General features: G+C 48.5%; 1 protein-coding gene across 1 annotated transcript in view; it reads right to left on the bottom strand.

Annotated features, from left to right (window-relative positions):
• Positions 1-12,736, bottom strand: part of Ptpn14 (protein tyrosine phosphatase, non-receptor type 14) — a 171,736-nt gene that overhangs the window by 95,805 nt on the left and 63,195 nt on the right. The window contains exon 3 of the mRNA XM_004626869.2: positions 2,186-2,355. Within this exon, the coding sequence (XP_004626926.1) occupies positions 2,186-2,355 (170 nt within the window). The remainder of the gene's footprint in view (positions 1-2,185; positions 2,356-12,736) is intronic.

The raw sequence follows: 12,736 nt of genomic DNA on the forward strand, positions 1-12,736 counted from the left end.
CTTTGTATATGATTCTTCAGGCGATTGACTATAAAATCATCTTACACAACGTACCCTGTAGTGCATTGTTTCTCTTGCAAAACCCCACACCACGATACAGTCTCACAAAGGGACCTTCAGACACCTAGAGGCGGCTCCTGGGCCCTGCAGGCCGCGCTTCACCAAGCTCACTCAGCTCGAAGTGCATGAAGCACAGTGCTGGGTCGCTCACCATTCCCGCTGCCTCCCTCGGCAGGGCAGCTCGGAGTGAGCCTGTCGGGTAACAAGCAATGCGGCACGTGGCTTGCAGACTGTCTACAGTATGCGCCGACGCATAGTCTGCCCTCCCCCGTGTCTCTGGTGTCTCGCATTTAATTGCCCCAAAACTAAGACTCAGCAAGCACTTAACTCTGTTATCCTAAAGCTGGGCTTCAAGCCCTGTGTAAAGTACCTAAGGTGGATTCAAAAGCCGGCAGAAGGGCTTCATATTTTTTTTTCCTCATGGGAAAAACTTAAATAATTGAGACCATGTGAAAGCAGGCAGGACAGCCCGCACTAGAGGGCTTCTGATGACTGCCGTGAGGTGAGCCGAGTTCTCGACTTCCAGAGTGGCTAGCTCGAGCTCCTGGTGTCTACTTTAGATATGTCATCTACTCAATAATGGCTTTTGATTTAAAACAAGAGAGAAAGAAAGAGGCTGTGGAAATCAGTGTGGCTAATCCTCAAAAAACTAGGATAGAGGTGCTATTTGACCCACCTACTCCCCTCTTGGGTATTTTTTCCAGAGGAGTTGAAAACATGCCACAGGATATATGTGCACCCCTGTTTACAGCAGTGCAATTTGTGATAGTTAAATCCTGGAAACAACCCTAGTACCCATGAATTGAGGGATGGACAAAACTCCAGGCTTTCAGAGGTGAATGCATACAACTAGAGACCATACTCGTAAGTGAAAGAAATCAGACCCCCACGTGTAAACACTGTACAGTCTCTGCATAAGAAACTAGAAAAATAAATAAAATCGGAAAGGTACAGTAAATACTGTGAAAAATGAAAGAAACTGCTCAGAAGGAAAGAATTGGGTTGAGGGAAAGGAAGGGAAACACACACACACACACACACACACACACACACACACACACAGCTAAGATAACTGTACCACTAATTTCAATTGGTTTATGGAAAGGGAAAATTCACGCCTAAGTGTTTGATCAGTTTTGCATGCCTTTATCTGGTAATCTGAACAGCTACTTTGAAGACAACAATATTCAATATAACAATCGTTGTTACTTTCCTATCATCTTAGGTTGAAGTCTGTATTATTATTTTTCTAATCTCTTTAAAATAAAAAAAAAAAAAAATTTTTAAAAAAAAAAAAAAAAAAGGAAAAGAAAACAGAGTCTACCAGACATGCGTGAGACTCTCAACTGCACTTTCATTCCAGAAATTTAAAACCTTTAAGACAATACAAAGAAAAGTCACGCAGAATGCTGCTGGGTACCTCCTCCTGCACGTGGCATCTGGAAGCCGGGACCCCCCAGGACACGAAAGCGGAGCACTTGTGCAATTCCCTTCCCTGACAGAAATATCCACTCGACGGGGAGGATCTTTGGACATCTTCATGGAAAACTCTCGCCAATAGGCAAATCGCGAGGACATCCACAAAAAACCCTGTCTCACTGGGTGAGTCAGAAGCTATCAGAACTTCACAGGTTCTCACCCTACAGAGGTGCGGGAAGAGAGCAGGTGGGTAGCACAGGGCACAACCCGGGGGACAGGACCTGGCCTCTCCTCCACATTCGTCCCCACTCACCCCCTCCAGCCTGGGGCAATCCAAGCTCTTGCCCTTGCCACCATTTCTCAGTTTACTCTCATCTTGAGTTATCTTCCTAGCCCTCAAATCCGAAGTAGTTTGGTATATTTGGGGAGAAAAGCTGGACAAAACATATTAAATTCTAGCACATCTATTTTACCCACCAACAAACACACTGTCCAGGCTGCTAGAGACAAATTCCAGCTGGCTTGGGGGCACCACCGGCTCCCGAGCGCTACAGGGAACTAACAGGGTTGGCCACATTTTACAGCTACCAAGCAAGTGGCGACCAGCCCCATCCTCCTACCACTGCGCTCTCACAACTAAATCACCACCCCACTGGAAGGCGTATGCATCCAGGCCCTGCACAGGGATTAGGGGGGCTGTACCTACCTTGTGGCCTCTTGCCGAAGCCATGACACATTTGGCACATAGAACATGACTCCGAAGAACAGCAGGGGCTCATTAGCGAACTTGTCCAGATGTTTCTTCAGTGGCTTCTCTAGCTCCACCCATCGAGCTTGCTGGCTCTTGCTGAGGAACCAAAGGCCAAAGTAGTGCGTCTGGAGGAGAGGATAAGAATGGCATCAATTGGGGCTAGCGCAGGATGCTGAGACCACACAGAAAACACTTCTCCTGCCCTGGGTCTCAGCAAGCTCCTCAGCCTATTCACGAGGTGCAGTTCTCTTTGCTAACTCTGGGATAAAAGGAAAAAGCCACGTCCACTCCATACAGAGACTCCACAACCAACACCCCTGCCCGGGGCTGCTGTCTACAGCTGAGGATCCAACCTCGTACCTGAGCTAGATGGGGCCGTGCAGGGTGAGCGTGATGCCCTTTTCCTGAGAAACAAAGTCTGTCCTCCCTGTGCCCTGGTCCTCCCACCTGCTGCAGAAAAATTATACTGAATTCCAAAGACAAAACCTCTGGCTGGCCAGACAGCTCAGCGGAATGAAGCGCCTGCTTAAGCACAGCACAGCGGCCAGGGTTCGGCTCACCACCACTACTACACCCTCGGGGTGTGCTGAGACAGCCACTGAGACTGGGCTGGTGGTGCGCGCCTGTAATCCCAGTACTTGGGAGGCTGAACACAGGCGGGTCACTACAAGTCCAATCTACGGAATGAGACTCTGTAGACCCTGTACTGAATACATTAAAAAAAAAAAAAAAAAAAAAAGATCCTCCGGCTAGCCGAAAGTTTCTGCACTCAACATTTGCATAGAGCAGCAGATTTTAACCAAAAACGTATTCATCCATTTTGAGCTTTAATGCAAGACTTTAAAAACACCATCCCGTCCCATTTTATTACACGTGGACTGCAGCAAATCCCTCTGCCCACATGGCACAGTGAGAAAGAAGGCTCCCCTCTCTGCAGCGGCCTCAGAGCCCCTTCTACTGCTCTTGGCAGCTTCCTGGGATTTGATAGATGAAAGTGAGATTTTCACTCTCACGCTGGATGCCTCAACCAGTTTAGCTTGGAACAACACGCTAAATCATTTAGAACAGGTACTTTTATGCAGCCGATGTTGTCTTTACATTAATTCACGCTAGGATTTCAAGATTAGCACAATAATCACCAAATAAATAGATCCATGCTTTGAAGATTCTTTTGTATTTCAATTATAGCCTAGGATGGTTTACAGCACACCTGGAAACCTGCCTTCAAAGGGATATTTTCACCACAGCGCTGAATTTCCAAGGGAATCTTGCGTCTATTTCCCACCCCCGCTGGCTGCCCACTCAAAGCCCCAAGCACAGATCCCCGCCTGGACCCCGACCCCAACCCCACCTCTCACCTGACCGGAAACCCGGATGTATCTGTGCCTACACCTAGCTGCAGACTCAGATGCACTGAAAGACATTCTTGATGGATCTGTTTTCCAGGAGATACAGCAAGCCCATCCGTTCTCAATTATAGTGTTCCAAAGGGCACATACACACCGGAAACCTACACATTTCGCAAGCTACAGAAGCAACCAGCAGCCCAAGGCCTATTCCTACCAACTTAGAGAACCTGAGGTTCGGTTCTGAGCTCCAGCGAGCCCGCCAGTGGTTTCAACCAGAGAAACAGCATCAAGAAAACATACTGGGGCTGAGTATAAAGAAAATGAACAGGGCTGGCCAGATAGCTCAGAGGACTAAAGCGCCTGCTTTGGCAGAGCACAGAGGCCAGGGTTCAATCCCTGGTGTGATACGCCAAGCCCACCCCCAGCGAGCCCTGAGATGGCGATTGAGGCTGGGCCCAGTGACGCATGCTTGTAATTCCAGCGTTTGGGAGGCTGAAAACAGGAAAATCACTGAGTCTGATCTGTGTAGTGAGACCCTGTAGACCCTGTTCTAAATACATTTTTTTTAAAAAAAAAGGAAAGAAAATGAACTTGCAACCAGTTAGATCCTCTCCAGCTCTTGTGCTCCACACCTCAGCAGCTGGGTGCAAGTCATTACTGAGTGTCAGACTCTGTTTTCTCATCTGTAAAACGGGAACAAGTGGGGCACTCACCCATAGAGTATGAGATGCACAAATTAGATAATGCCTGTCACCCACATGCACGGCACATGGTAAGGAACATCAGCAATGATCTCCGCGGTGGCTGATGCAGTGGGCTGCTACTACAGCTATTACACTACCACCACCGCCACCACCACCGCCATGGCCACCACCACCACCATCATCACCTTCATCACTGGTGAATGGAGCAGGCGGGAGGCCCGATGGCCTTTTCCATCAGCCCTGCTAGAAAGTTCCCCCAAGAGCCTGGTTTTAAAGCCCCACCACCGCTAGAGGGAAGGGTGGAATCTCAAGAGTCCAAAGGGAGGTGCTTAGGGAGGCCCCTGAGGAATGTGAGACCCTGCACCTTTCTCTTCTCTTTTGCACACCCAATGACTAAGTGAACGTAGACGCGAACCTTTGACACCGGGAGCCAAAGAATCAACCTTTGCTCCTAACAAGCACATGATCTTGGATCCAGCTAGGGAAGGCTGGCTGAATATACACGAAGCACACAATTACAAAGCAGGGGTGATCTGCTCGCAAATAGCTAGAAGCGGACAAAACTGAAGCTGGCCCACTCTAACGCAGAGGTATAAGGAAAAACCATCAAAAGGCAGTGGTTCTGCTAAATTCTTCTTCACAGTCTCATCAGAGGTGTTTATGGGACAGTGGGACGTAAATCTGATGCTGCCCTCAAGGATCATGACACAGGTTTAGGCTCCAAATGAGGTCCCCTGGCACTTGGTTCAGCAAAGCTGGCTAAATAGGGCCCCAGGCCGCCCCACATGACACAGAATTCCTGTGTGGAAGACAGAGCCATAAAAGGGTCTCCCACTGCATGCTGGGTGACAAGGATTGCTTGCATGGAATAAATGAGGTAATATTCACAAACTGTGACGGGGGTGTCATAATTATTATGGTTGGAAAGAAGCCCTCTCCAAGCACGGGTGGAGGAAGCGAAAGCAAGCTGCACCATTACTTAACTAATCGTGATTTATTACCTTTCAGTAAAAGTAGTTTAGACATTTGGGAGGTATTTTTATGGTCCACACTCCATTCTAATTATAATATTTATTCAAATTAAGGACACTTGGATTATGAAGCATCCACAATATCTGCATGTACATTCAACAATTGAGTTTTTTCCACAAAGAAATTGGGATTTCTATTGGTATTGTGCCTTGAAGGCCAGTTATCTCAAATTTTCTTCCATTCCCACTTTCTCTCATTCCTGAAGCAAAATTAAGAGACAGCGGTTTCCTTAGCTCACAGTTTGCCGTGGTTTCCACCCACCATCGGCTGGCTCCAAGGCAGGGGGCACCACAGAAGGTAGCAAAGCAACAAGGGCGACCACAGCCCTTCCTGTCTCTCAGATCTTTTTGTTTTTTGTTTAGTTTAGTTTTGTTTTTATTTAGGACAGAGTCTACAGGATCTTACTACTTAGATCGGACTTATAGTGATTCTCTTGTTTTCAGCCTTCCCAGTGCTGGGATTGCAGGTGCTCACCAGCACGCCCAGTCTCAGTCGCTGTCTCAGCACGCCCCGGGGATGAAGCCAGCAGGCCGGGCTGGGGATGGAACCCTGGCTGCTGCGCCCCACCAGGTGCTTTAGTCCGCTGAGCTATCTGGCCGGCCCGCCTGTCCCTCGAATCTTATCCGGGCTACTTAGGGCAGGCAGCACTCCCAACCTTAATCCCAGTGCCCTGGATCCTAGCGCTGCACCAGGAATCCCAGTGTCACACGCTCTAGATTCCGTCACCTCTGAAAAATCCCCATCTATGACCACATGTGGGTCTGGGGGACATTTAGACACAGCCTTAATATTATGCAAGATGAAAAGAGGCCTGACCTTCGGACAGAAATACCCAGAGAGTAAGTATTCCGTAGTGTGCGCATGCGCACACACAGGAACACACGTATGCAAACACATGGGCACACGTATGTACACACATACACATGTGCACTCACAGAATGATGTAGTCCAAGAGAATTCAGAGACAGTTAATAAAAAAAAAAAAAAAAAAAAAAAAACAGAGACAGTTAATGATCCCGAGCCACAGTTAACATCGTGGAATTCTAAAAAGCAAAGCAAGCCACTTCAAATGGAAAAACGTAATTTGTGGTGCAGCTTTTCTCACTGCTGTTGCCTGAATACGGGACTTTCCAGAGGACGTGGAGCACAGCAGAGGGCGTTCACACGCAGTTATCCAATGCAATCACTGTGGAAGGACTCGCGAGCCGGTCGTCTCTGTAGCAGGCGGCTCCTACCCACTAGCGGCTGAAACACCCTGTCTGTACGGCGCCGCACCCACTCAGTTATCTGAGAGAAGGAAGAGCCATTCCTGGGGCTCCCACTCACCCACCGTGCTTGGAGGCAAAGCTGTGGCTCTTCACCCACGCACCTGCCGCACCCCTGGCGCGGTCCCATGGACCTGCCCGGCACAGCTGCGCCCAGCCCAGCCAGGGCATCGTCTCTCTGCCAAATGAAGCGCCAGCTCAGACCTGTTCATTGGGCTGTGCTGCTGAACACTGCCACATGATTGAGAAAAACGTGGCCAAAGAAAGCCCTCTCCACTGGGACCAGAGGACCCCAGAGGACTCGGAGGAAATGCCCAATATACCAGCTACAAGCCTGAGGCAGCGAGTGTAAGCCAGACCCGCTCACCCTCAGAATACCCGAGGGGGGCAGAAGGCCCCCCCCCTTCCAACTTGAGAGCTCTCCTCGCAGCGGCAGCGATGAGTTTACTGCAGTGATAAGAACAGACGGCAGAGAACCACTTCCCAGGGAGGGAATCCAATTACTAGAAAGGCACAGGAATGAAACAGGGTAGAGGACCCAGCACTCAAGAGGCTGAGGCAGGAGGATCCATGCATGAGTTCGAGGCCAGCATTGGCTCTGTGGTCATTTGAAAGCTAGCCTGAACTATATACCAAGACCTATCTCAAGCAGGAAAAATTATTAAAACTAACTTGAAGTGTTTTTGACTTATTCATTCATTTATTTGTTAAGATATGATGTAATTCTACATATTAACTAGCTTAAAAGCTTTTTTTTTTTTTTTTTTTTTTTTTTGGCAGAACCAGGGATTGAACTCAGGCCCTTGCATTTGCCAGGCAAGCGCTTACTCTACTGAGCTATCTCCCCCAGCCCCCTTAAAAGCTTTTTTTGAGTTTTGTTTTTCTAGTTCTATGATCAATGGCATGAAGAGATTAAACTCTTGGTCTCAATACAAGTATGTGAAGAACAAGTCACCCAGAAATAAAAGTATTAAAATGTCTCACAATGAGCTGGGGTGGAAGCATGGGCCTGTCATCTCACCATTCAGGAAGCTGAGGCAGGAAGATCACTAGGAGTTTAAGGCCAGCCTGAGCTACACACGGTGAGTTCAAGGCAAGCCTGAGTTACCTCAAAAAATGGGCAGGGCCGGGGATACAGCTCTGTGGCATAAGCCCCTGCCCGGTAACAAAAAGAATGTAAAGATCAATAAGTAACAGAAAACCCTACATAAAGTCGTAACAGTTGCTTGTTCTATCCCAGTATGGCAGCTGTCAGTTAAGAAACAGGGTTGGGGCCAGGGAGATGGCTCAGTGGAATAAGCGCTTCCCTGGCAAGCGCAAGGGCCTGAATTCAATCCCTGGTTACGCAAAAAAAAAAAAAAAAAGAAAGAAAACAGGGTTGGCAGCCTCCACATCGATGTACCAGTACTCCCTGCGCGTGTCACCCACAGTCCCCAACCCAAGAAAACCGACGCGCCACAAAGCGAGTGAGATCGCACATCACCACCTTCACAAGGCAAAGAACTCAACAGGAGACCCAGGGTCTCCCTCAGCGTCTGAGCTTAGCAGAGTCCTACCCAAGGCCTCATCAGCTGACTGCTTTGGTCCCCCAGGAGTGCACAATGATGCAGATATGGGTAAGGAATCGATAAAAGACAGCAGGGTTCCTCGGTTATCTGACAGGGCTGGAGGGATGGCCTTTTTCCAGTTAACTGGTACTGCCCATATCACCCAGAGGTTAAAAATTACCAAATGAGGGCCGGCGAGATAGCTCAGCGCTCAGCAGTGTAAAGCACCTGCCAAGGCAAGCTCAGGCAGGCGGGACCGCAGCTCAACCCTCCTGGCATCTGTGCCAGCCCCGCCCTCAGGGTGGAATGAGCAGGCCAAAAAAAAGATTAAGGAAACAACAGAACCACAGAACCATCCTTAATAATGTAGGATACCCGCTCCCTCTCTCCCTCCCTCCCTCCTTTCTTCCCTCCCTCCCTCCCCTCTTCTGCCCTCCTCGCTCTCACCCAAGGCCTTTGCATGGAGCTGTCCCCAGTCATTTCATTTTATTCTTATTTTTACTCAGAGGCGGGTCTTACTGCCTTGCTCAGGCTGTGCTCTGACTCCAGTCTTCTCTTCAATGACAACGAGGAACACACGTCAAGGTTCTGTGTCTTTGTAATCCCCAGCCACAAAGAAGACAGCAAAACAGGGATGCGTTCTACTCTAGGTGTGAGTGTTGGATAAATGAGCTTCTAGTAAAGACAAAAATACACCTTTGCAGGAAAGGAAACCGAGGCCAAATTCTCGTGTTGGGGACTGTGGGTGACGCGTGCAGGGAGTACTGATACATCGATGTGGAGGCTGCCGACCCTGTTTCTTAACTGACAGCTGCCATACTGGGATAGAATGAGCAACTGTTACGACTTTATGTAGGGTTTTCTGTTACTTATTGATCTTTACATTCTTTTTGTTACCGGGCAGGGGCTTATGCCACAGAGCTGTATCCCCGACCCTGCCCATTTTTTGAGGTAACTCAGGCTTGCCTTGAACTCACCGTGTGTAGCTCAGGCTGGCCTTAAACTCCTAGTGATCTTCCTGCCTCAGCTTCCTGAATGGTGAGATGACAGGCCCATGCTTCCACCCCAGCTCATTGTGAGACATTTTAATACTTTTATTTCTGGGTGACTTGTTCTTCACATACTTGTATTGAGACCAAGAGTTCAATCTCTTCATGCCATTGATCATAGAACTGGAAAAACAAAACTCAAAAAAAGCTTTTAAGTTAGTTAATATGTAGAATTAAATCATATCTTTACAAATAAACGAATAAGTCAAAAACACTCCAAGTTAGTTTTAATAATTTTTCCTGTTTGAGATAGGTCTCGGTATGTAGTTCAAGCTAGCTTATCAGTGCAGTCTTCTGTAGCTGGGCATGGTGGTGCACGCCTATCCTCCCAGCACCAGGGAGGCTGAGGCAGGAAGGCTGCTGTGAGTTCCAGGCCAGCGTGGCTAGCAGGGTGGGCTCAACTCCAGCTTGGGCTACAGGCAAGACCTTGTCTCAAAAAACTAAAAAAAGAAAAAAGGCCCTCTTTGCCTTTTTTAGAATACCATTATTGGCTAGAAATATCACAAGCGTCAAGTGTTCAATTGTAAACTAATAGCTACTTTTATAAGTGGTAAGAGATGAAATTAATAAATTTTATTGAAAAATTGTATACTTAAAATATTACCTCAACCTATCATCAATATAAAAGTAATCACTGGATATTTATAGAGAATCCACCAGAAAATGTACACACACTTCAGAAAAAGAAAATCAATGTCTTAGACAAGCACAGAGGCCGGGGTTCGATCTCTGGCACCACGTGCAGCGCCAGCCCTGCCCCCCCCCCACCACGCATGCACTGAGCAGGCAACCAAGTCTGGGTGTGGTGGCGCATGCCTGTAATCCCAGAACTTGGGAGGCTGAAAACAGGAGGATCACTATGAGTACCAGCTGCATAGTGAGACCTCGCACAAAACAATGTTTAAAAAAAGAAAATTGATGTGATTTTTTAGGTTTAATCTTTTTTTTTTTTAATATAGAGGAATTTATTTTTATTTATTTTTGCGGAACCGGGGATTGAACTCAGGCCCTTGCACTTGCCAGGCAAGCGCTTATTCTACTGAGCTATCTCCCCGGCCCTGATGTGATTTTTTTTAAAACAAATGGTATCACCTGTCGACGTGATTTTTTTTTTTTTAACAGATGGTATCACCTGCCTGAGGAGGACTCAAAGCGCTGTGGTATATCTCAGAAAACCCACTACACTGTCCTTACAGAAGTTGAAAAACACACATGCAGCAGTCGTAGTGACCCAGGTCATCCAAGCAGCAGTTCTCTGAGCTAATCCACATCTGGAAGGGAACAGCCACCACCATGAGCACCTCCTGGAATGGCAGAGCCCCAAGGTACGTCACAGGATATCTTCATAAATTTAATATTGAAATATTTACACAAGTTTTTCCTTTTCTGAAGTGTGTAGACTTTTTGGCAAAATATGTATATCTATTTACATATGCATGTATATATACTGTCATTTTTGAGACAAGGTCTTGGTCTTACTACGTAGCACAGGCTGGCCTCAAACTCACAGCAATCCACCTGCCTCAGCTTCCCAAGCGTTGGGACTGCAAGCGTGCCCTGCAAAGCCCAGCTTAATTACTGGATATCGGAACTCTTCCTTTCTACACGAAGCCTTCAAAGCCTGCTGCAGGGCACTCGCTGAGCTGGCCACAGTTCAGGTGCTGTGGCGGTCCATGTGGCTACCATGTTGTACACCATGGGATTTCAGTTTTCAGTACTGAGACTGAGCCCAGGGCCTTCACACTGAGCTACATATCCAGGCTTTTTCTATGAATTTTACTTTGAGACAGGATCTCAGTAAGTCACCAAGCTGCCCAGGCCGGGCATGAACTTTTTACTTTACTGTACTTTGGTTCTTTAAGGCAGGGTCTCACTGTGAGGTCCAGGCTGACTTTGGACTCACTACACAGCCCAAGCAGGCCTCAAATACACAATGATCCACCTGCTCAGCCTCCCAGGATGCGGGTGGACAGTGCCATTTTTAATGACTTTTCAAGGATGTGGAGACTTGGTTGGTTGGCTCAATCTTGGATCACGGATTCTAACCATTAAACCGTCTAGACACAGGACAAGCAGACACAAAGGGCTCAGGAAGGAAGTCTAATTGCAGAGAAGCCCGTGGCGTCTTCAGGTGGCTGTGCCGGGTGATGCGCCAGTCCCTGTGACACCACGGCGTCTCTGCCAGGCCAACTGACTCCTCCCAACAGCGCATGGAGGCTGTTTCTGGTCGCTGCCTCTGTTCCACAGACAAACCTGAGGCCCAGGTCGGGGTCACTCCATGGAGACACGGATAGGAGGGCAGCGGAGCTGGGCACACCGTGCTCTAAGCTCCCGTGCAAGCCACAAGCGCCGCTGCTCCTCTCCTGTCCCTGAGCCCACCCGCCTCAGCGCGCTCACCCGGTGGTCCTTGAGCTGTGGCTGCTAAGGCTGACAGCACAGCTGGCCACCCACACAGGCTCCCCGCAGCCGCCAACACAGCTGCTGCCAAGTTCCAGGTTCTTCTTCGTCACTCCAGTGTGTTCCTGTGGTGGAACCGAAGCCGAAGGGCCTTGTCACAGACACACACAGGCACACCCTGTACAAAGTGCTGTAATCATGCAGGTGTTTAGGATTAATTTCGGGACCCCCTCAGTACTGAAGTCCATGCTGTCCACACCCGTGTGTAACCCACACACATGCTCCTGCATACGTTCTGTGTTTAGCTGACTTCACCTACCTACCACAGTGTGCACACAGGTGGTAGTGACACCGTATTGTTTGAGAAGTACAATGGACCCCTGACTTAGGGACTCAGTTCACTCCCCAGGGCTGCTGGCAACTCCAGCCATCAACTGGAGGCTCAGCCTCCTCCTCAAACCTTCCAAGTCCCTCTCCTGTCTGCAGCACTCTCAGGGTCCTTTCGGAGACACTGGCCCAGGATTTCTCACTTAACCCCCTGCTAAAAAGAGTGCAGTCATGTTCCTTCCAGAGCACTTCCAGGGTCACATCTGTCCCTGAGACCATCTGGAAGCACAGTGGTCGGCAGTGGGGTCCCAACTCAAGACTCGGGTCTGAAGTGAAAGCTAAAGTCTTGATCATCACCCAAGTCATTCATACACTGGACTGTAATTCAAGGATCCACTGTACCACTGTCATGAGGAGGAAAAACTAGCCACACGCTCAACACAGATGCACTCCCCACCCAACTCCTGATCTTCTACTTCTACAATTAGTTGAATGCACAGATAAGAAGCCTATGCACGGGAAGGGGCAGGGGGTGTCAAACAGTATTTATTTTTTAAGTATGTGAATACATCAGAAAGCAACGTAGTCTTAACTTTCTTTATCTGAACCCCATCAGTGATTCTCAAACAGGGATGGAGTTCCAGACAAGCCGCCCCACTGGAAAGGGAATACCACTTCTTTGTGTGTGTGTGGTACCAGGGATTAAACTCAGGACCCTGCACTTGCCAGGCAAGTGCTTATTCTACTGAGCTATCTCCCCGCCCCTGAGCTATCTCCGCAGCCCCTGAGCTATCTCCCCGGCCCCTGAGCTATCTCCGCAGCCCCTGAGCTATCTC

The sequence above is a fragment of the Octodon degus genome, unplaced genomic scaffold (genome assembly GCF_000260255.1).
Source record: "Octodon degus isolate 3935 unplaced genomic scaffold, OctDeg1.0 scaffold00017, whole genome shotgun sequence".
Classification (NCBI taxonomy): domain Eukaryota; kingdom Metazoa; phylum Chordata; class Mammalia; order Rodentia; family Octodontidae; genus Octodon; species Octodon degus.